Source organism: Bufo bufo, chromosome 10 (genome assembly GCF_905171765.1).
Source record: "Bufo bufo chromosome 10, aBufBuf1.1, whole genome shotgun sequence".
In the NCBI taxonomy this organism is placed as follows: domain Eukaryota; kingdom Metazoa; phylum Chordata; class Amphibia; order Anura; family Bufonidae; genus Bufo; species Bufo bufo.
In genome coordinates, this window is record NC_053398.1 from 16,817,794 (window position 1) to 16,840,471 (window position 22,678).

The 22,678-nt window shown below is 45.5% G+C and overlaps 1 protein-coding gene across 1 annotated transcript in view; it reads right to left on the minus strand.

Annotated features, from left to right (window-relative positions):
• Window positions 1–22,678, minus strand: part of EHF (ETS homologous factor) — a 53,837-nt gene that overhangs the window by 10,903 nt on the left and 20,256 nt on the right. Inside the window, exons 2-3 of the mRNA XM_040410691.1 lie at window positions 6,662–6,767; window positions 3,077–3,313 (exon numbers count right to left, since the gene is read on the minus strand). Coding sequence (XP_040266625.1) covers window positions 3,077–3,313; window positions 6,662–6,764 — 340 coding nt within the window. The 5' untranslated portion in view covers window positions 6,765–6,767. The remainder of the gene's footprint in view (window positions 1–3,076; window positions 3,314–6,661; window positions 6,768–22,678) is intronic.

A 22,678-nucleotide genomic window follows, 5' to 3' on the forward strand; every position in this document is an offset into this window, starting at 1 on the left:
CTGGATCGATGTGAGGTGCTGGTTCTAGCTTGGTTTAGAGATTGTCATGTACTGTATGATATGTATCTAATTTAATTTTTTACATCAATCATGGGATAACCTCTTTAGGGTCCATTCACACGTCCGTAATTTGGGTCCACATTCGTTCCGCAATTTGCAGACCCATTCACTTTCAATGGGGCTGGAACGGATGCGAATCTGCATTTTCAGGATCCGCATCCGCTTTTTCGGGGTCCGCTATTTCGGGATCCGCAATTCCGTTCCTGAAAAAAATAGACCATGTCCTATTCTTGTCCGCAATAGCGGACCAGAAAAGGCATTTTCTATTATAGTGTCTGTGATGTGTGGTCCGCAAATTGCGGATCGCACATTGCAGGTGTCCGTGTTTTGCGGATCCGCAAAACACTTACGGACGTGTGAATGGACCCTTAAGGACAGATGCAGATTGTGATCTGTAATGATTAAAACAACACTTAAGGGGGTCACCCATTCTGATGGGCAGCATGGTGGCTCAGTGGTTAGCACTGGTGCCTCAAATCTGACCAAGGACTACATCTGCATGGAGTCTGTATGTTCTCCCCGTGTTTGCGGGTGTTTCCTCCGGGTTCTCCGGTTTCCTCCCACACTCCAAAGACATACTGATAGGGAACGTAGATTGTGAGACCCATTGGGGACAGTTGGATGCTAATGTCTGTAAAGTGCTGCGCAATATAGCAGTCCTATATAAGTGCGTAAAAAAATAAAAATAAACGTAAGGCTACATTCACATTGGCGTTATTGCTATACGGTTTTGAGATCTGGCAGGAGATCTCAAAAGCCACAGCGAAACGCTTCTGTCCTGATAATACAACCGGCTGCATCCGTTCAGAAATGGATCTGGTTGTATTATATTGAAAATGAAGAAACCCGATCCGGCACTAAAACCATTGTAAGTCAATGGGTGCCTGATCCGTTTTATTTCGGGGTTTTTTTCACTGCATAATGAAAAAAAGATTAGGATTAGATTATGTGATCGGAGGGTATCCCAATACTAGACCCTCCAGTGATCAGATTTAATCTGTGGGAGAACTTGCAACAAGTGCTCAATATTCTTGCAGTGCCCCCACAGGAGAAATTAAGTATTACACAATCCTCATAGAAATCAATAGGCTGCCCCTGTAACGCGCTGATGGGTTGGGCCCTCCAGCGCAATTTTTGCTCTTTGGAGGAACCTCCTTTATTAATGGGGTATTTGGGAGTGGGTTTACCAAACCAGACATTGTCTTTAAGAGTTACTTATAGAAGACCAGCCCTCCCCCTTATTAATAACCCCGATGTTTCATGGCAGCCATATATCAGGTCACCACATCAGCTTTCAGGCTTGTGCTGCTTGGTCTGACCCCTTGCACGTGTGTATTTGTCATGTTACATGCTGCCGAGGGGGAAGTTTTACAAAACAGGGCAGGAGTAATGCCAAGATATAAAACCGAGCTCAGGGAAATAAGGAAATGAAGAATTTTGAGGTGTCAATAGGAGTCATTGGTTCTTGGTTTGTTTCCTTTTACGCTCTAAGAGTGATCCCAAATTGAAAGGTAGAAGACCAAGCAATTTCTGGTTGTTGTTTTTTTAAGTTGTGTCCATCCCTATGAAATATTGACTATTGCTCCAATGCCTCTAAAATAAAAAAAAGTATAAACTTTTTAAATAGTCTTAAGTAGAAAAAAAAAGTAATCGTTATATGTATACAGTTCCTGTGCAGACCTTTGTGTCTCCATTCTATCTGTCCTTAAAGGGGTTGTCCAAGTTATTTTTATTGATGAACTATCCTCATGATAGGTCATAAATATCAGATCAGCGGGGGTCCAACACCCTTGAAGAGAAGGCGCACGCCGTGCCAGAGAAGCCTTCCCTTCATTATTTACCTGCTCGCCGTCGCAACCGCATCGATGAGCAGTGTAACTACGAGAAGCCGTCCCATTCACTTCTATGGGAAGACTCTTTACTATTCAAGTGTTTACTAGAGAGCCACCCCATGGAAGTGAATGGGGCAATTCTTGTAGTTACACTGCTCATCGATGCGGTTGCGACGGCGAGCAGGTAAATAATGAAGGGAAGGCTTCTCTGGCACGAGCGGCCTTCTCTTCAACCTGCTGATTGGCGGTGGTGCCGGGTGTCGGATCCCCACCAATCTGATACTGAAGACCTATCCTGAGGATATATCATCAATAAAAATAACTTGGACATCCCCTTTAAAGAAGTTTTCAGAGATTTTATTAGTGTTTGATTGGTGGGGGTCCGACACCCGGAACCCGCCGATCAGCTGTTTGAGAAGGCACCGGCAGTAGCGCCGCAGCCTTCTATCAGCTTTTCCTAGGCCAGTGACGTCACGTTCATCGGTCACTTGGCCTAGGAGCCGCTCAGCCTCATAGAAGTGAATGCGACTGAGCTATGATACCAAGCACAGCCGCTATATACAATGTACGGCGCTGTGCTTGGTGGGCAGAGGGAAGTCTGCCGTGCTCACAGGAGCGCCAGTGTCTTCTCAGACAGCTGATCGGCGGGGTCCCAGATGTGGGACCCCCACCAATCAGATACTGATGACCTATCCAGAGGGTTACAGAAGGGAGGGAGGACCAGACTACACAGGGTTTGTTTGTAGTCTGTAACCACGGATAAAAAAGTTGGATAAAAAAATGGTTGAAGACTTTTTTTTTTTTGCAAAGGAGAGCAGATTAATACATTTTTACCCTATATTGGCACTTTACCCTATATTGGAAACATCAGGATACTAGGGGATGGAGTACTATACTGTTGTACCCAAGGGGTGGCCTGATACGCTAAATTGAAGAGGACCATATAATGGGTAATGGCTGTGTTACTGGGCCAAATATTAGCTTGTTCCACTTGGGAGCTAAAACTTCTGGGTGATGGGGCTTTGAATCATTAGGGACCGGAAAGCTAGACTTAAAAAAACCACCAGGAACTGGGCACCGAGCATCGGAACGGCCACTGAACCTGCAAGACATATGTGAAGGGGGGGGGGGCTGATTTTGGGTTGGTGGGAGATGTGGCCCCCAACATTTTACATGCATCTTACCGTGCCACTTGAGACTTTGCACATGGCTGTACAAGATGTGCCCGGCGGCGCCCGCGGCCTGCGTGAAGTCCTGCAGGGTCATGCTGCACAGGCGTTCCCCGGTGATGTCAAACTCCTGGAAAGGGATGCAAGTGGCGTCCAACTGATTGGTGTCCACGAACTGCTGCAGCCACTCCCAGACCTGATACTTAGTCCAGTACTGAGGATGTATGTCATGCCACTGACCCGTGAAGAATCCTGCAGACAGCCAAGACACAGAAGAACATGTCATGCACTTATACACCGGCTCTTGGCAAAGGCTGGAGATTTTATGTGAGCACCTGGCACCGTTAAAATGGGAAACATATAACTTTGTTTGTGAAGGGAGTTAGACCCAGACAATTAATTGCTTCCTGCTGGATAGACACTCGGCAGTTTTGCTCATCCCATACGCAAGTTGTTTTTTTTTATTTCTAATTAGAATACAATTGCCAGGTGATAGATATACAGTACATTGTTGACACTTTAAAGGATTGTTCCTATTAGGGGTCCCCCACTCAGGTCCCTCCCTATCACCAAGAGTTGATAGCAGGGGCATAGCTAAAGGCTCACAGGCCCTGGTGCAAGAGTTCATCTTGGGCCCCCATTCCCTTAGTGCTTGTTGGCCAGGGGCAGGGGAGCACATAGCCTTCCTGCTGCCTGAGGCAAACATTGAAAGGGCACCCCCTCATGCCATATTCTTGACCTAACCCCTTCCCTCCAGCCAGAGGTGTAACTTGACCAGCATGCACTTTCTATAATACTGTTGTCTTCTTATGCACCACAAGGGTCTTTGGGCCCCTCAGGCTCCTGGGCCCAGTAGCGACTGCTACCTCTGCACCCCCTATAGCTACGCCCCTGTTTTAGTAGCTCTTCATCTGGAGGACTCAGTGTGACCATGCATTTGAATTGATCCCGTGTAATACCACATCTCGCCTACAGTGGCTGCTGCAGGAAAAGTGTGCAGCCACCCTCAGCAGTGACGGCTGATTGCCCAGAGTTTCCACCACCCACTACAATCAGCCGATCGCCAGCAGGGATTCTTTTATGGAAGGCATGGTCAAGATGGGACGTACATTGAATATATGTATGAAGCGCAGTAAGTCTACTCTGTTATCTGCCACTTGTGCAAGGGGTGGGAGACTAGGGGCCCACTTTGCCCAGGGGCCCACCGGGGAATTCCCCTGTAACCCTGTGGGCCAGTCCGAGCCTGTACCCCTGGCAAATTTTGACTTAAAGTTACTTTTATTCAACCAGCAAGTAAGTTTTTGACGGGAAATGACATAGGTGTCTCCCAAAAGATAATAAGACGATGTACAAGAGGCATTATTGTGGAAAAAAATATAATTTCTCAGCTTTTATTTACATTTGAGTAAAAAACACAGGATGTTCCGTACTGTGGAAAATCTCAGAGGACGTGGTCGGAAGCCAAAAGTGACACCTGTGCTGGCCAGGAGGATAGTTAGAGAGGTGAAAAAGAATCCAAGGATCACCACCAAGGCCATCCTGGTGAATCTGGGCTCTGCTGGTGACAATGTCTCAAGGCAGACAATCCAACGGACACTGCACACTGCAGACCAAGGAGGACGCCACTTCTCCAGATAAGGCACACAAAAGCTCGCTTGGCCTTTGCGAAAGCTCATCTGGACAAAGAAGAAGACTTCTGGTCTTCTGTGTTATGGTCAGATGAAACTAAAATTGAATTTGGCGTAAAAAAGGAGAAGCCTTCAACCCAAAGAACACCATCCCCACTGTCAAACATGGTGGTGGGAACCCAATGCTTTGGGGGTGTTTTTCAGCCAATGGACCAGGGAACCTAATCACAGTAAACGGCACCATGAAAAAAGAGCAATACATGAGGATTCTCAACGACAACATCAGGCCGTCTGCAGAGAAACTTGGCCTTGGGCACCAGTGGACATTTCAGCATGACAACGACCCAAAACACAGCAAAAGTGGTAAAGAAATGGTTAGCAGACAACAACATTAACGTTTTGGAGCGGCCCAGCCACAGTCCAGACTTGAATCAAATTGAGAATCTGTGGAGGGAGCTAAAGATCAGGGTGATGGCAAGAAGACCCTCCAACCCGAAAGAAGAAGACCCTCCAAACTGAAAGATCTGGAGCTCATTGCTAAAGATGAATGGGCAAAAATGCCTGTGGAGACATGCAAAAAGCTGGTCTGCAATTATAGGAAGCGTTTGATTGCTGTAATAGCCAATAAAGGCTTTTCTATTGATTATTGAGAAGGGTAGGAATCATTTTGGACTGGACACTTTTTGCTCAAATGTAAATAAAAGCTGAGAAATGTTTTTTTTTTCCACAATAATGCCTCTTGTACATCGTCTTATTATCTTTTGGAAGACTCCTATGTCATTTCCCGTCAAAAAATTACTTGCTGGTTGAATAAAAGTAACTTTAAGTCAAAATTTTCCAGGGATATGAATAATTATGGGCAGCACTGTAAATCCTCCATCCTCTCTGCACCAAAATGTTCTAACTTCAAGTAAATTTATGCTCAAAATATAAAATGTCTAATAGATTAGGAAATCCTTAGTAAGAAAAGCAGCCAAAATTTGGTAAATTTTATTTATGCGCAGAGGTATTGCCATTTTTTTATTCAGTTGTAGCGTCCATTTTTGCAAAAATGACAACAGAGAGTGCAGCCATACTGCGTGTCACTTTTGCATTGTCACCTACCGAGGAGCTAATATGGCCATAGAGTCATAACGGGTCAAATATGGCATCCTTGTAATATATCTGCAGGCATTTTTTGTTGTACTTGCTTGTTTTTCTGTTGGTTTTTATTTAGCGAAAAGAAGAATTCTGTTGCTGCTTGGAAACTGTCAGTAAGCAGGCTGGCTGCTGCTGATAGATGATCTTACTCTGAGTTTAGGTTATTCTAGTTATTGCATGGGCAAGTACCCAGTACTCAGGTCTACATTGATTCATAGACTCAGCATAGGCCCACACCCTGCATTCAGCATACTACCCCCAATGGCTGTGAATCAGTCCAGTGCCAGGTTTGGACAGGTCCACCTCTGTGTTGGAGGCTCCATTAGGAAGCCCCGTCATAGTCATCACAAGACAGATCTGTCTTTGGCATCTATTCTAATGGCTCAATGGTGTGCCATTCCCTTATTATTCCTGCTAGAAGTTATGAATGAATTACTAGCAGGTCCAGCTGGATGTTACCAGTTGGGATGGGATCCCTGCATAGTCTGATACTATCCAATCAATGTTGCTAGTGTCAGACTGTGCAGGGACCCCCCCCCCCCCCCCCCCCCCCCCCAGTAACACTCATCTAGACCTTCATTGCAAACTGCTAGCAATACCTTCATGACTTCTAGAAGGAATAATAGAGGAACAGCACATCGTAGCATAAAATTGCAAGTTGTTGCTAAAAATAGATGTGACAGCTCCTCTGTAATCTGGGACCTAGGGCACCCCAGTTTTTGCAAAACTAGAATTCTCAGCATGCCTTGACTGCTGCAGGCTGGGAGTAGTAGTTCTGAAACAGCTACAGGTGATAAATCACTACTCAAGGCTTAAAAAAAAATATTTTTACCATCACATGTAGGGTAGGGAGCAGTCCAGGTAGGTTGATGATGATGGGAGTGGGAGTTGGCACTTGGATTAATATTCATAATGTTGCTTCCTTGTAAAATCATGATCTGTAGAAGAAGGATAATCATAATCTGTTAGACAGTTAATGAAATATCTTACTCACTATTTTGCAGTGTAAATCACCTGTCTGCACAACCTAGAATATCGTGAATGTGGCTAGTAATGAAAATTCTGTCTGCCTGCAGTCACCACTAGAGGGAGCTTACTGAATACTGTGTTATTATTGAGTGCTATGTGTAAACAGTATGCAGTGAGCTCCCAGGAGCCCTCTAGTGGTGGTGAAAGGCATCCAAAATTTTATTTTTTTACTTTAAAGTGCCATCAATATCTGATCAATGGGTATCTGACACCCCGCACCCCCGCTGATCAGCTGCTTCAGGGTAGCTGGTGCCGAAACCACCCGGATCTATCCATAGTGTAGTGGACGTTGCTGGCTACTGCAGCGCTGCTCTGGAGCTCTGTATCGGAAAAATGAGGTTCTGACCACTATAATGATATATTACGACTATTAAAGCTCAGCTACATTGACTTGAAAGGGGCTGAGCCCCAATACCCAATAAATTCTATGTACAAGAGGGGCAGTGTTTCTGATAAAAAATTAAATAAAACCGATTTTTTTTTCTTATCTCATATAGAAACTCATAAATGTATAAAATCCTTTCACTTTCTATAGAAAAGAGGTCGTGGTTCAGCACACAGGTGAAGCTCGTGTTTAGGAGCATCAGTCACCGGGGAATAGTTTACAGCTTGACATAAGCAGCTTTTCTGAGGTATAGAAAATCTAATATATAAAGCTGAGTGTTTGTGTGTGTGTGTGTGTGTGTGTGTGTATGTATGTCCGCTAAAGGAATCCGCACCGTCGCATTTACAATCACGAAATTCAGCACACAGGTACATCAGGTGTCTGGGAAGGTTTTAGACCAGGTCTCAGATCTCTAGGACATACCGTTCCTGAGATATTACAAAAAAATGATGCATTAGCCAATAGAAGTTTGGTCACATGACCCTTATCAGCCAATAGAAACTCGCAGGCCGTTAGCCTCCACGTACAGTTTTACTCCAGGTTTCCATAACAACCCAGCCATTTTTCTTCACTGCTGTAGGTGAGCTTTAAAGAAAATCTGTCACCAGGATAATTGCTATTGAAGTAAAGCCATGGCCTAATAGCACTTAGTACCATAATTCAAGATGTGGCTTTGTTCCAGCAATAGATGTTTTTATTCTCTGAAAATCCAGTTTATTTGGTATGCAAATGAGCCAGTAAGGTGCCCAGAGGGGCGTCACTCTTGCAGGAAGGAGCCCAGACACGCCCCCTGCCACAATGTGTCCACCCTCAAAAAATGAACGTAAAACCCCGCCCCCGGGTCCCGCGAAGCTACGCCCCTGATCTGGTTAGGCCACACCCCCTCCCACTCCTCAGCCAACAGGGATTGAAAAAATTAAGTTAAAAATCAACTTCTGTCAGCTGCAGGGGTGGGAGGGAGGGGGACTTTCTTCCTGCAACTCACACTCAGACAGCACAGTGCTGCTGTCTGAGAGTGAGCTGTTCAAAAGGACATCCAGGCCCTGCGCCAGACGGGGGACAGGGAGTCTGAAAGCCGAACTGTCCGGCCTAAAACTGGACCTCTGGCCACCATAGGGGCAGGCTGCTGTGGAGGTCAGTGTTAAGGGGCAGGTTGCTGTAAAGGCTACTGTTAAGGGGGCGGGCCCCTGTGGAGGTCACTGTCAAGGGGGTGGTGTGCTGTGAAACTCACTGTTAAAGGGGAAGTCTGCTGTAAAGGTCAAAGCTAAGGGGGTGGGCTGCTGTTGGAGGTCCAATTTTAAGGGATGGGGCACTGTGGGGTTGGGGTCAGTGTTAAGGGGTGGGGGGCTGTGGAGGTTACTGTTAAGGGGTCGGGGTGCTGTAGATGTCACTGCTATAGTGAATAGTGTTGATATATTTTAACAACACACACAAACATTAATTGAAATAGATAAAATATACCCGAGCGAAGCCCGGTCCTTCAGATAGTAAGTTATAAAATTCTGGTAAAACTCTGAAAAAGTGAGACAATGAGCTTCATATATCAATGCAGTCATTGTTGTCCATAGCAACCAATCACAGAGAAGCTTTTACTATATCAGAGCCGTTTAAAAAATAAATAATTAATATGAATCAATAAATAAATTCAATAAATTACAATAAATACAGTAAATAAAATAAGCAGGAGAAAGCAGCCACGACGTCACAGTGATCGTGTGATTGCAGTGAGGCTTCGGAAGCCGTATTCCTCATGTAACTGGGGCTCCTATGTTAGCTACAGGAGAATTCAGCAACTAACAAAATGTATGTTAAATACCCCTCAAAGGTCTTGCATGAGCTTATCAAGGGTACAATGTATAGATTGTATACATATATACATACATAACCTACTTTCTGCTACTAAAATAATTGTTAAAAATGTGAAATCATAATAACATTAAAAAAAAATCCATTTGTCACTGAAAAAAAGACGCAAAAATAACAAAAAAAAACTGAATGTAAACAAAAAAACGGAATGTACTGAAAAAAAATTGGTTTAATTTCCTGTCATTTTCCTATTCCTTTACAGTAGAAAACCCGCATTCCAAGGATAAATATGACCTTCAGTGACCTTCCTTTAATCCGATGTCTGATAGTCCAGAATCTTTCTGGCACAGAACTGCAGTGTTATGGCAGTTAACCCTTAGATTGCTCTTCACTGCTTGTTACACGCATGGGAAGCTGAGATCTAGTGAGCTGTTTGATACAGTATGCATCTGCATAAGGCTTTATGCACACGACCATACTTTCGGTCTGATCTGCAAAATAAGGGGATCGGATGTGGACCCACACATTTTTCGTGTGCTGCCCGCATCCGTATGTCCGTTCTGCGGCTCCGCAAAAAAAGATTTGCGTTTTGTGGACAAGAATAGGCATTTGAAACCTGCCCTAAAAGGGAAAATGCAAGGATGCACACGGCCGGTATCCGTGTTTTGCAGATCTGCGATTTGTGGACCCCAAAAATGGATCCGATCATGTGTGTGAGGCCTAAGGCAAACTACTGGACTACAGGGGGCACGTGGTGATTTGGGCAGACCTGATTTACCCTTCATGAGATGAGGGAGGCGGATATGATGAACCCCTGTGGGTCTGTATACTCCTGTAGCTAAGGTTAATTCATGTTGACTGAACATCTCAGGTTGTAAATTGAACCCGTAAAAATTCATACCAATCCTATAAGTGAAGAGTCACATCTGACTCCAAGCAACGCGTTTCAGGAGCTTTATACAATAGCTGCCGGCCCTGCCCCCGGTCTATATAAGTCACACAGTGTTTGCCATGGGACATGGTAATGACCCCATAACACAACATGCTGCAGTCAGTCCTATCAATGAGCCTCTTGTTCCCCTGTTGACAACCAACCCAGGACAATAAGAACGATCGTTTATGCTGCGTAATATCCAGCCGAACCCAAACAATGGCGTGTTTGTTGTTATAGGGAGTCCGTGTGTGACTGTAATGACAGGTAATGAATACCCGCAGCTTACCAGCTTTAAGGGGAGGAATGAAATAGACAAAAGACCCAATCATAACAAGCAAATAATAAGGCTACATTCACACTCGCGTTTTGTGCGGATCCGTCATGGACGGATCCATTCAGATAATTTGCATCCGTTCAGAACGGATCCGTTTGTATTATCTTTAACATTGCCAAGACGGATCCGTCTTGAAGACCATTGAAAGTCAATGGAGGACGGATCATTTTCTATTGTGTCAGTTTGGCTCAGTTTCATCAGACGGACAACAAAATGCATTCTGAGCGGATCCTTTTTTCATTCAGAATGCATTAGGGCAAAACTGATCCGTTTTGGAACCACTTGTGAGAGCCCTGAACGGATCTCACAAACGGAAAGCCAAAACGCCAGTGTGAAAGTAGCCTAATGTGAAAAGCAAATCCGTAAAAGGGCCCCCCACCGACCATGAGCAATTTATAATTATTGTGGGGGTACTTTTAGGGGATCTCTAAGAATAGCGAACCCATGGTCAGGGTCCAAAAAAATAAACCTTACGGTACCTGCTTCAGGTTCAGTGCTGAGCACCGGATTTAAGCCTGAAACGGTCCCCAGTGGGCAGGAGGTTTGACGGTCTGCATGCACATTACCGCTGCAGGCCAATCAGTGGCTTCAGTGGTGACCTTGGTCCTGTGCCAATCCTGCACAGGTCATCGGTGAGGCCATTGATTGCATGCAGATGGCATGTCACACTTCTGGTCCTGCGGAGACCGGAAGCAGCAGAGAAGGGAATCAACACTGTACCTGGAGTGCTCTTTTTGGTTTAACTTTTGCACCATGGCTCCCCAACCGACCATAGCCTTTAGGTCTTGAAGAACCATTTAAAGTCAATTGGGAGACAGACAAAGACACAAAAGTCTTGAAGGAGTTTTCCCTCAAACATTACTTATTCGGTTATCCTCAGCGTAAGGGATAAGTGTCTGCACCGATGACGAGAATGGTCTCGTGTTCCCCCGTTTGAATGGAGCAGCGATCGCATGTGTCTGCTGCCTCTCCACTCAATTCTGTGGGACTACTGGAGATAGGACATGTATGACTGAGGAGCACAAGAACCCCATTCTTGTGATCTGTGGGGTCCCAACAGTCGGACCCTCATTGATCACACACTTAAAGAGGTTACCCCATGATTAATGTAAAAAATGAAAATCATCAAAGACATCATATAGTACATGGCAAGCCCTTTGTAACAAAGCTAGAACCAGCCCTGTACCTCACATGGGTCCAGAGATCTCCACATTCATTGCTCTGCTAGATTTATATCAGGCTGGCAGCTCTAGGGGAGTGTCCTTTCTGCGGCACCTACGGGGGCGTGTCTCATCTCTCCCTATCACAGCTCAGGGGGCGTGTCTTAGCTCTCCCTATCACAGCTCAGGGGGCGTGTCTCAGCTCTCCCTATCACAGCTCAGGAGGGAGTTGAGGGATGAACTGAGCATGTGCGGCCTTCTCAGTGAGCAGGACATAGAAATAAGAAAAAGAACAAAGAGCAGGTGGCGCTACTGATACATTTTATTGAATACATGTAATTACAAAAGTATTTATATCCAAAACTGTAGAATATTTTTTGTGGGGCAACCCCTTTAAGTATTGCAAATGGGGAAAACCCCTTTAAAAGATTATTCCCATTTTACTATGGCTAGGATATACTATCACTTTATGATTGGTGGGGTCTCCAGTAATCCTGAAGAACAAGCAATGCATCCCCTTCTAAGTTTTCCCTATACTCCGACGCTCCTGATCACCTGGCTCTGCAGGGAACCGCAGCAGACGCCACTCCCATAAATGTCCTTTTCAGCTTGATGCCAGGCACAGTATACAGCCCTATAAACAAATGGACGATTTTAATGGGAATCTCTTTGGAGCTTTTAGGAACTGCAGCCCTGTGGACGTTATGCAGATACTGTATGTATGGGCTCTGTGATCCGTTATATATGGCATAATTTTACATCATTATATGGACAGTCTCTGGGCAGGTTTTGGCTCTCTGTTAGCAAATCATGTCTTTAAGTTGGCAAATGATGGCACTGTGGGAGGTCTCTTTGGCGCTATTTGCTAGTACTGGCACCCTGATCTACTGACGTCATGCCTACTATTATCTTCGAGGTGCTCCTAAGATATAACATAGAGGAACTCCCCAAGAGGGTTACCCTTCTTCTAGGATGCCCCAGTGTCCACACGGACAACCCCTTTAACTCACAGGCGCATCACGATGACCTAACAATGCAATCATAATGTCATATTGAGCTCTGCTACATCTGCCTGTTCGGGGGGAACTGAACGTTTTTTTTGGTTGAGAGGTTATTAGCTGTCCAGACGGATCCGTTATGCTTCCCATAGACGTCTTCCAGCCTCTTAAAGGCTTCCGTTTTGCCTTCCGTCATAGAATTCCGTTATATTCCGTGATAACCGAATCCAAAATGGAATTCATCGACCGCCCAAACGCCGAACCCGAAAACGTAATGATAAAGCAATGCAGGATATTGGAGACCTGCTGCAGGGGTATCCAGGTATTTCTATAGCACGCAGTTATTGTGAAGTGTGTCAGCAGGGGGGCCGGGCGCTGACAAGAAGAACCCCGCCCGTGAGGCAGACGTTAATTCTTTGTTGGCAGGGTGACTGTTATCTCGTGAATGGCTCTCAAGCAACATTATCCAGCCGCACAGTTTGTGTTGGCAGCCTGCGCTGGCCTCTACACCTGTTCTGCAGCTCTGATACTATCTCATAGGCGCTTTGATTTACAGCAGAATAAACACAGTACAAAGAATGGCATCTGCCTAAACAGCCCAGCTCACTTCAGATTATTTCCCAGTAACGACTACCATTAACCCCTTCAAGGTCTCCGAAACTTTTAACGCCCTGCATGAAATCTTTGCAGCGGAGCTTCTGCATTGAGCTGCTTCCCAGCCCCTCCCCTCTGCTCTGAGTGACAGCTGCAGCATCCAACCAGGAGACTGCTACGGCTGTCATGGAAAGCAGAGGGGAGGGGCTCTCAAGCAACTCAATGCAGACTGAAGATCCGCCTCCAGAACACTTGCAGGAGCAGAATTTGGCAGAAAAAACGTCATATTCGCATTACGCCTGATAATAATAAAAGGTTTGTAACCAGACGCTATCTAGTGACATCTGTCAACAGTTTTGACCATACTAGGCTGCTAACAGATCCCTTTCACATGTCATTCTTTCACAAGTTCTGATGTCGACCGATACATTAAAGGGTAATTCCAGAATTGTGTTATTGTTGGCCTATCCTGAAGAGAGTTGGCCTATCCTGAAGTTATTTCAGGGCTGGAAGTTGGGGCTGGAAATATACAGCTCCATCCATTGTGTAGTGGATGGAGCTCGTTACTGCAGCATTGTTCCCACTGAAATGAATGGGAGCAGTGCTGCAGTAACCAGCTCCAGCCACCAATGTCGTTCAGGCACAGAAGCTATGCTAAAACATCTGATCGACAGGGGAAGTTGGGGTGTTGGCCCCCCACAGATCAGATATTGATGAGGCTAGGCCATCAATGACAAATCCTGGAATACCCCTTTATATTCAATTGTACTGTCACAGATGTAGTAGGGGAGAACACCAAAAGACAACGAGAAGGAAGAGGAAAGACACTAGGCTTTACCGCTAGGGAAGGAAAAGGGTCACCACCTATAAAACCCTGCTCCTGGCCCTAACTCCTATCCCAATGGGCACCTCTCGATGGTAGAGATGCCCATACACAGGAACCTGGAAAACCCTGGTAACCCTCGGATGCCCTAAAGGTAATGACAGGGCAGAGACACAAAACACAACAAGCGGAAAACTTAACTTCTGAAAATGATGGATGAACAGGACTTCAACAAGAACCACACTCCAGCTCTTCCAAAACCAAATGAAGCTATCCAGAGCAAGGAGTGATGGGTAAAGTGAGACTAAATAGGGATAGGTAAAGGTCACATGAACAGGAGGTGTGGACATACCAGCAACACACAGACAAAGTGAAACCAAAAGAGGCTGTCAGAACACTCATGTGCAGTCGGTCTTTTAGACCTTCTAATGCCTGTCACAGGTGTGACAGGTTCTTGCAAAAAGGTGGCTGCTTATGGACTGTCTATCGGTGCAGGGGTGGACTGGGAACATAAAGTGGCCCTGGAAAAAAAACTAAAAGAGGCTCCATGTTGTAGGTGGATCCAAATTGACAGAAGGAGGGACAACAGAAGTAGGCAGAACCAGGAATACTATAGTGCCACACAAAATACCGCCCCAGCAGAACCAGATAACACAGTGCAGCACAAAATACTGCCACAATTAAAGGGTCACACATGCATGCAGCTGCTCCATTAATTTCTATGGGAGTTCCGAAGAGTGCAACGCTCAGCTATCTCCGGAATTCCCATTGAAATGAATAGAGCATGTGCGACCGACCATTCGGGTAATTTTAGTGGAGGAGAGGTACATGAGGAGAGGTAAGTGAAGGGAGAGGCAGAGCAATGCTGGGAGTTGTGGTTATTTAACTGGGATTGTATGTTAGGGCTGAAGGGATGTTCTGATGGGACTAAATGTTCAGGAGTGATGTTATTTATATGGGGCTGTATACTGATGGTGGCTGGGGGCTCTGTAGGAGTGACTTATAGCTCCGCCTTATTTCTACAAAGAGCACTATGGGAGCCTTATTACTACTGAGGGGTCTGTGAGGGCATTATTAATACTGGAGGGCTCTGCTACTAATGGAGGCACTCTTGGGGAGCATTATCACTGTTGGGGGCACTGTAGGGGGCAGTATTACTAATGAAGACACTCTAGAAGGGAATTACTATTAGTGGGACTATGAGGAACACTATTACTATGGGGGGGCTATCTGTACAGCATTCATTTTTCTTCAGGATAGTATTTGGGGGTATTGGGGGGCACAGCGAGCAGCAGGAGAACACTGTGGGGGCTCCAGGTTTGGGATTGATGATAGAAATGTGAGGAAGCTAAGATGTCTGTGTGTCACACTCTGCAGAGACGAGGTGCAGCTGAAAGAAGTTGTCTGGACTAAGTGGAGAAGATGATGACAGAGAAGATCTACATCACAGGAGACAGCACTTGGAGGCACCGGATGTGACAGGTATGTGCTGCTGTATAGCGAGTACAGCAAAATGCAGCGTGCGCGGGGAGGGTCGACTTAGGCTACTTTCACACTAGAGATAGCCTTCTCCAGCAGGCTGTTCTGGCGGGTAAGCAGCCTGCCGGATCCATGCTACCGCTAGTGCAACCGTGCCGCCGGAAGTCCACTCCGGCCCCATTCACTGTAATTGGGCGGGCCGGAGTGGGCTGAAAAAAACGACAGTATTCTGCAGTATTTTTGCAGCCGCCTCTCGGCATGTCTGCCGTGCTGTGGCCGGACCTCCGGCCCGCCCAATTATAGTGAATAGGGCCGGAGCGGACATCCGGCGGCATGGTGCACTAGCGGTAGCACGGATCTGACAGGCTGTTCCCCCACCAGAACAGTGTGAAAGTAGCCTTAGAGAACTGGGCCATATTTATTGGGGCTTGGGCCCCGGATCCTTTGAGACCCTAGCAACGCCCCTGCCTACCGGTATACCCCTTTAATTCATTCAGATCTTTATGGACCTGGCTGGCAGTCAAGAGGAGGGCTTGGGTGGCACTCAAGGCATCAGCCCACTGGGAAATTTCCGTGTAGGGTCTATGGCCAGTCCACCCATGTATCGGAGATACTAAAGCAACCCATTTAGCATCTTTACTTGCAAACATGGGCAATGGACCCCCAATCTCTCCATGATATAGAGCAACATATATATGAAGCGTAAGAAAAACTGTACAGAGAGGGAAGCAAAGGGCAACAGATTGAGGCCTCCCAATGGCCTTCTGTACCCACCAATTGCCCATCACTGCCTTAGACGGATCACTTTATGAGGCCGACTGTTCATAATTCTGTCTGCTGTGACCTCCATTTCCTGCTTTCCCTTCTCACTGTGTCTTCCAGCTGCTTGGCACCATGCAACCTTTCTACCGAGAGCAGAAGACTTGTGGTCATTGACTGTAAGCCAATACTAAACAGTCAAAAGATATTCCTGGAAATATTAATGACAATGTGGGTAACGCAAAAGTACTTTACGTGCATAGTAAACTAATCATGAGGGCATGCCACCCATTATAGCAGATGTAATCCGATGCACTTATTATTCTCTCCATCTTTGCTTCCCACTAAGAGTATTCATTAAACGCTTGTCCAGTTTAGAGAAGCATCACTTGATCCAGAATCTGTGCATTATATGGAGAGCCCAGTGATTTTAATGGGAGCTGTGTAATACTTCATTTCTCCTGTGGGGGCACTGCAGGGGAATTGAACACTTGTATGTGGTTCCTTCATACATTACAGTTGATCCTTCAGGGTTCCTTCTAATATAGTATTCATATTATCAGATTCCTCTGTATTATTTGCTTGAAAAAATCCATTTCATACACCCGTTTAGAGACCCCTGGGTTCAAGATCCTCATATCTTGGCCAGGGATGAAAGCAGTTACAAAGCACGTCTCTAGCTCTGGAGGACCTTCCTGCCCTGCATCACACAGACAATATATTCACTTGAATGAACATTGTGTAATATTTAATTTTACCTGTAGAGGCGCTGCAGGGAGATTGAACACTTACTGCCAGGTTTCCTCACATATTATAGATGATTGCTCGAGTCCAAGCATGGAAATACTTAGGGCTCAGCTTATTTTCAAGAGAAAATTTTAACAAATGGAAAATTTCCAAAGATGAGAAACCCTTTGCATCTTTTAGTATGCTAACAGACAGAAGATCAAGGGCTTCCATGCCAAACCTCTGTACCTTTCTTGCCCCATTATGCAACTGGTGAATACTTACCATTAGGGATGAGCGAATCGACTTCGGATGAAACATCCGAAGTCGATTCGCATAAAACTTTGTTCTAATACTGTACGGAGCAGGAGCGCCGTACAGTATTGGAATGTATTGGCTCCGATGAGCCGAAGTTATTGCTTCGCGAAGTCTCCTGAGACTTCGCACAATAACTTCATAAATTCATTTCTGCTGTAAAAAACAATTTCCCGAACTCGGGACCGGTTCCAAGGTACCAAGCAATAACTTTGGCTCATCGGAGCCAATACATTCTAATACTGTACAGAGCTCCTGCTCCGTACAGTATTAGAACGAAGTTTTATGCGATCCGACTTTGGATGTTTCATCCGAAGTCGATTCGCTCATCCCTACCTACCATCATTTTTGTTGGTAAATTGGGGGGATTGAAGCCCCGCCTTGGTCGTGGGCCAAACCCACAGGGGCCACCCACTTATGGGGTTTACAGAAGCACCACCCATTTCAGGAGCGGGACAGGCTAAATTTGCTGGTATTTTCTCAGAAAATAAAGGACAACCCTAGCAAAATTGGGACTTTAGGCAACTGGGTTGGTGGTGTGTACTGACGGTTGAGTTTTTGAGCATTTTTTTTTTTTTTTACACCTGGCCAAAATACCTGCAGTACTTCTATACAATGTATGGCATTAGCTCACAATAGTCATGTGGAAGCTGGTTTTTCTTCATCACAACTGAGCCGACCATACAAAACATCAAGAAAGTTTAGTTGATACTTGGCCCAACTCCAAGGTCATAGAATACATCTAAGCCATTGTAAGGCCTCGTATCCTGATATGACCCCTGAGACACAGCTATCCACCCGGGATTTACTTATTCTTTATGAGCTTGTGTCTATAGCTCTGTGTTTCCAAAACAATGAGTACAATGTACATTTGTAAGAGAAGTGTCAATCTAGGACACACAGATCTCATTTTATCTTCAATATATACAGACGTTTATCTGAGGACAGAGTCCTTACTAGATTCTCCAAGGGGGGTTGGCTCACAAACTGAGTTCCTCGCCGATCATACGAACAGGAGTCATGAAGTCCACTGTGGGAATGGAGCAGTAGTACGTATAACCACAGCTCTATTCACTGTCTATACGGCGTACGATGATCTCCGCCGGTGCCACAGAGGTGAATAAAGTGATGGTCACACATACGGACTACCATTCGATTCACACAGAGAACTCAGGTCTCCCATTCTCCTAAGCGATGGGCATCCCAGAGGTTTGGCCTACTGTAGGTCGGTGATAGTTGTTGTTTGTGGGTCATCAATAGTTGAAATTTACCTATGCCTCAATACTTGGTGGGAAGGGGGAGCCAAAGTGGTAACTAGTCTTTCCTTCAGTTTGCTGCCCTAATCCTGTACCTCAATAACGCAGCAAACACGAGTGACTTGTCGGTCTTCCCCCAACCTCCATCTGGGGTAGGGGCCCCACAAGCACTGCCGGCTGTGCCAGTAGGTACGACTCCACCATAAAGCACTGCTGCCTGCATCTTGCCCCTTCTGGAATTGGGCCACTACTGATTATAGAAGACCAGAATTGCTGCCTTTCCCATATGAGATGTAGTACCTGAGTTATGGGGGGTACTGGGGTTATAGTCACTCCAGAGCCCTAGTGCCCTGCACATCCTAAGAGGGGTACCATCTTTGGTAGAAGCCATTACGTCCCTCAGTGTTCCAAGCTATGTTTCTCGCCTTAGGAGAAGACCTTCAACCAAACTATGTATCTCAAGCCTGTTCCAAGATTGACAACGGACTTGAAGGGGCCAAAAAGATTCACACTTTTAGTAACGTCCTCCTTTGTCTGTTTGACAGGTCCACCACTGTAGCTCATATTAATGGCACAGTCATACAACCATGCTATATAGTATACATGTACAGTAGAAGTTCTTCAAGCTCCACCTAGTCTACAATTAGAGATTGGAGAAGCGCCATCCCTGAGCCAAAAGGATCAGAAAAAAATGTTGTGTACAATGGGAGGACACCCCACTAAAGCACAATGTAAATAGCTAAACCCATGGCAAACATACAGCTCAACACCAGCAATGGCATGTAAACTGCTGCATCAAGTGCATATCGTTTTCTCAGGTGACATTTCTGAGGAAGATAAGATCTTTTTGCAGAAGAAGGTCAGTCGGGCTAAATTAACATTAAACAGATTAGCATAGTTCCTTGGAAATATCTTCAGCTAAATACTTTACATGAAATCTGTTCTGAAGAAATTCAACATTAAGTTTTCTCACAGTCTAAGGGTTTGGTTGTGGACAATGCGGAAAGTCTGCATTCAGTTCACAGTAGGGACTGTCTCTTATTTTTCTTCTTTATTTTCCAGGAATGGGAGGGAGAGAATCATTGCTCGAAATATGGAAGTGGCACAGTCTGCTGTGGTCAAGTGTGGAATGGCCCACCAATGAAAGAGAAGGTTTTTTTGCGAGAGTGCCTGGTGCTAGGTGGAAAAAACTTTTAACATACACAATGAGCCAGACCAAAACCAGGGGCATCATGGGTGATAATTTTGGGTATAAAACTTAAGAAAGCAGCTTCTCAAACCTTCAGGGAGCCACAATGATTGACACCCAACTTTCTAAAAAAAAAACATGTAAAACATTGATTGACTATAACTTTGATGAAAAAAAGAAGACAAAGAGGAAATTCCAGCTGATTAATTTTTTTCCTAAAATCCCCCGACCAAGCTTACAGTCTAACAGTGTTTACAGTACACTATTATAACTGCCGTCTGGATCATAAAACTACCTGTCTGCTGGCAGTAGCATTGGATATTACAGTCTCATGATGCTTGCCCGATCATCATATAGGAAGAAGAAGCAGAAGAAGAAAATCCCTTTATTGTCCCTCAGTGGGGGAATTTTGGCATAACAGCAGCAATCACATTCACAACAGGAGCAAAAATAGGAGTAATTAGAAATTAAAGAGTAAAATACAAGAAAAACATAACACAGAATTTACTTTTAAAAAATTCACTACTAGGTTTCTGGGAACAGTGGTGGTTATAAGTCCTAACCGCTGATGGGAGGAAGGACCTCCGATAACGTTCCTTCGCGCACCTAGGATGCAGCACTCTCCAGCTCCACAACAGCTTTGTGCATGGGGTGGGAGACATTCTCTAACAGTGATGTTAATTTTGCTAGAGTTCTTCTGTCACCCACCTCCTGCCCTGGATCAAGAGGACAACCTAGGACAGAGCTGGCCTTCTTAATGAGCTTATCTAATTCTCTGTCTCTCAGCCACAGATAAGCTGCTCCCCCAACAAACCACACCATAGAATATAGCTGGAAGCGATAACCAGATAACTTCTATCAGAAGTGATACTTACAATATATATAGATTAGCAGATACAAGTCTAAGAAATAGGAAAAGGCACAGGAGAGGCTACAAACTGCGCTTAGTGCAGCAGCATGCTTGTCACAGGCAGTACTCAAGTGTCAGCTCCTTGCAAGGAAGGGCAAAAGGTCACTTGGTTGGCAATAGGGAACACCGGAAGCAGCCTGGAGGAGATCTTAGACAGCAGCGGAATACACTGTGGGTCTAAGAACATTTGGAGTTGTCACTCAGCGCAGTCCTTGACTGCTGCCATACAGTCTACCCGATATTTGAATTATCAGAAACCTAAAAGTGAATGCAGTGACATCAGACATCAGAACTACAGGTGAGAATTATCACTTTCACAGGAAATTCCCTTTAATTCAGAGAAATTAGAGAAATCAATATAATTTACTTCGCCATAAAAAACTCCCAAAAATTCAAACAAAACCCCAAAAGCATGTTAACAATGCTGATATACAGTAACAAGGAACAGACTTCACTGTACTTTACCTCCTTTTATGATTCCCCATGCTATGAAACACAATTACATGCTATATTTGGCCGTTTATGGTTTTTTAACTTTATGGTTTTACCAGGACCAGGATAAGACTTTTTCGGGTCTGGTTGGTAGAAGCCTGTTTGCCAATACATATTTAAAATGATCTTTTCCTATAAACGTTTTGGTAAACACTTGTGACATTCCTCTGCTATTCCCCCTGGGAACTAGATGTTACCATTCCTCTTCTCAGTAGTGCCTTGTCAGTACCATCAATCAGTGTTGATGGTATCAGATAATGGGGCAGATTTACTAAAGCTGACCATGTGCATAACTGCCCTACAGAGATAACTGCCAGCCAAACGCCTGTCCATCTGGCAGTTAAAGGGGTTGTGCAGTGGGTAGATACTGATGACCTGTCCTCAGAATAGGTCATCAACATCAGATTGGCGGGGATCCGACTCCCAGTACCTCCACCGATCAGCTGTTTGATGAGGTAGCGTTGCTCGTGCAAGCACTGCTTCCTCTTCGAAATTACCTGTGCATCGTCTTGCTTGTAGAGGCGGCGTGCTTTATTTACTACTGCTGGTTCCATTCAAGAGAATGGGACGAGCAGCTGTAGCTACATTGTGGCGCCACAGCAAAGAAACGGCAGACAAGCAATTTTGTAGCGGAAGCAGCAATTGCACGAGAGCCGCTTCCTCTTCAAACAGCTGATCAGTGGGGGTACCGGGCGTCGGACCTCTGCCGATCTGATATTGATAACCTATTGTAAGGGATCGTCTCTTTTCAGGGGGTTACACTCACAGATATCTCGCCAGACAATGGATTTTCATGTCCAAACTGTGCATTTATTTTGGCACTCTTCTCATACAGGATAGTCCAGTTATACATCACTGGGTGGGGTGAGGTTCCCGCCCCTCCAACATTTAAAAAACACAAATAAACTCCTGCCCGTCTAGGCACTAACTAAACAAAATTAGAGGGAGACTAGGGGCCCACTTTGCTCCGGGGCCCCTGGGGGATTCCCCTGTACCCCTGTGGGCCAGTCCGAGCCTGGGCAGGGCCTGCAATACCGTAATGCAGCACAATGTACCGCCACAGCAGAATCAAAATACTGCCACCATCTCCATAGTATTCAACTGTATCATCGTCCTGTGGCTGTTGAGCTTCAGATCATTATGTACCTGGCCTGCGGCCATCAGGAGAGCTTGGGTGGCCCCCTGGGTATCAGCCCACCGGGAAACTTCACTGTAGGGTCTATGGCCAATCCACCCCTGGTCACAGGCACCTTAGGCAACACAGTAACCTTTTCCCCTGCAGATTCCTGCAAGGGAGCAATAACAACATGGCTTACCCTCCTGTTCAGACACAGCATTTTCTCACCTCGGTGACGTATCCCTCACCGACCCAGCAGGTAGCAACTGCCGCCAGCTCAATGTCACTGGGTCTGCTACACAAGGGATAATCGGAATGATCTTACCGATTGTCGTCACGGATTCGGCACTCACGGGAGATGAGGGTAGTCCAGGAATATCTCCAGCACGTCATCACCCTTCTCCTCAATGCAGTAGTTGCCAGGGGAAATGCCTTGGCCTTGACTTTGTTTGGAGTTCCTCCAGTAAAGAAGCACACTGGTTTACTGCAAGCCCTGACTCTCTTGACTTCTTTCCCATTGGGTTGCAACATGCCTTGCCATTC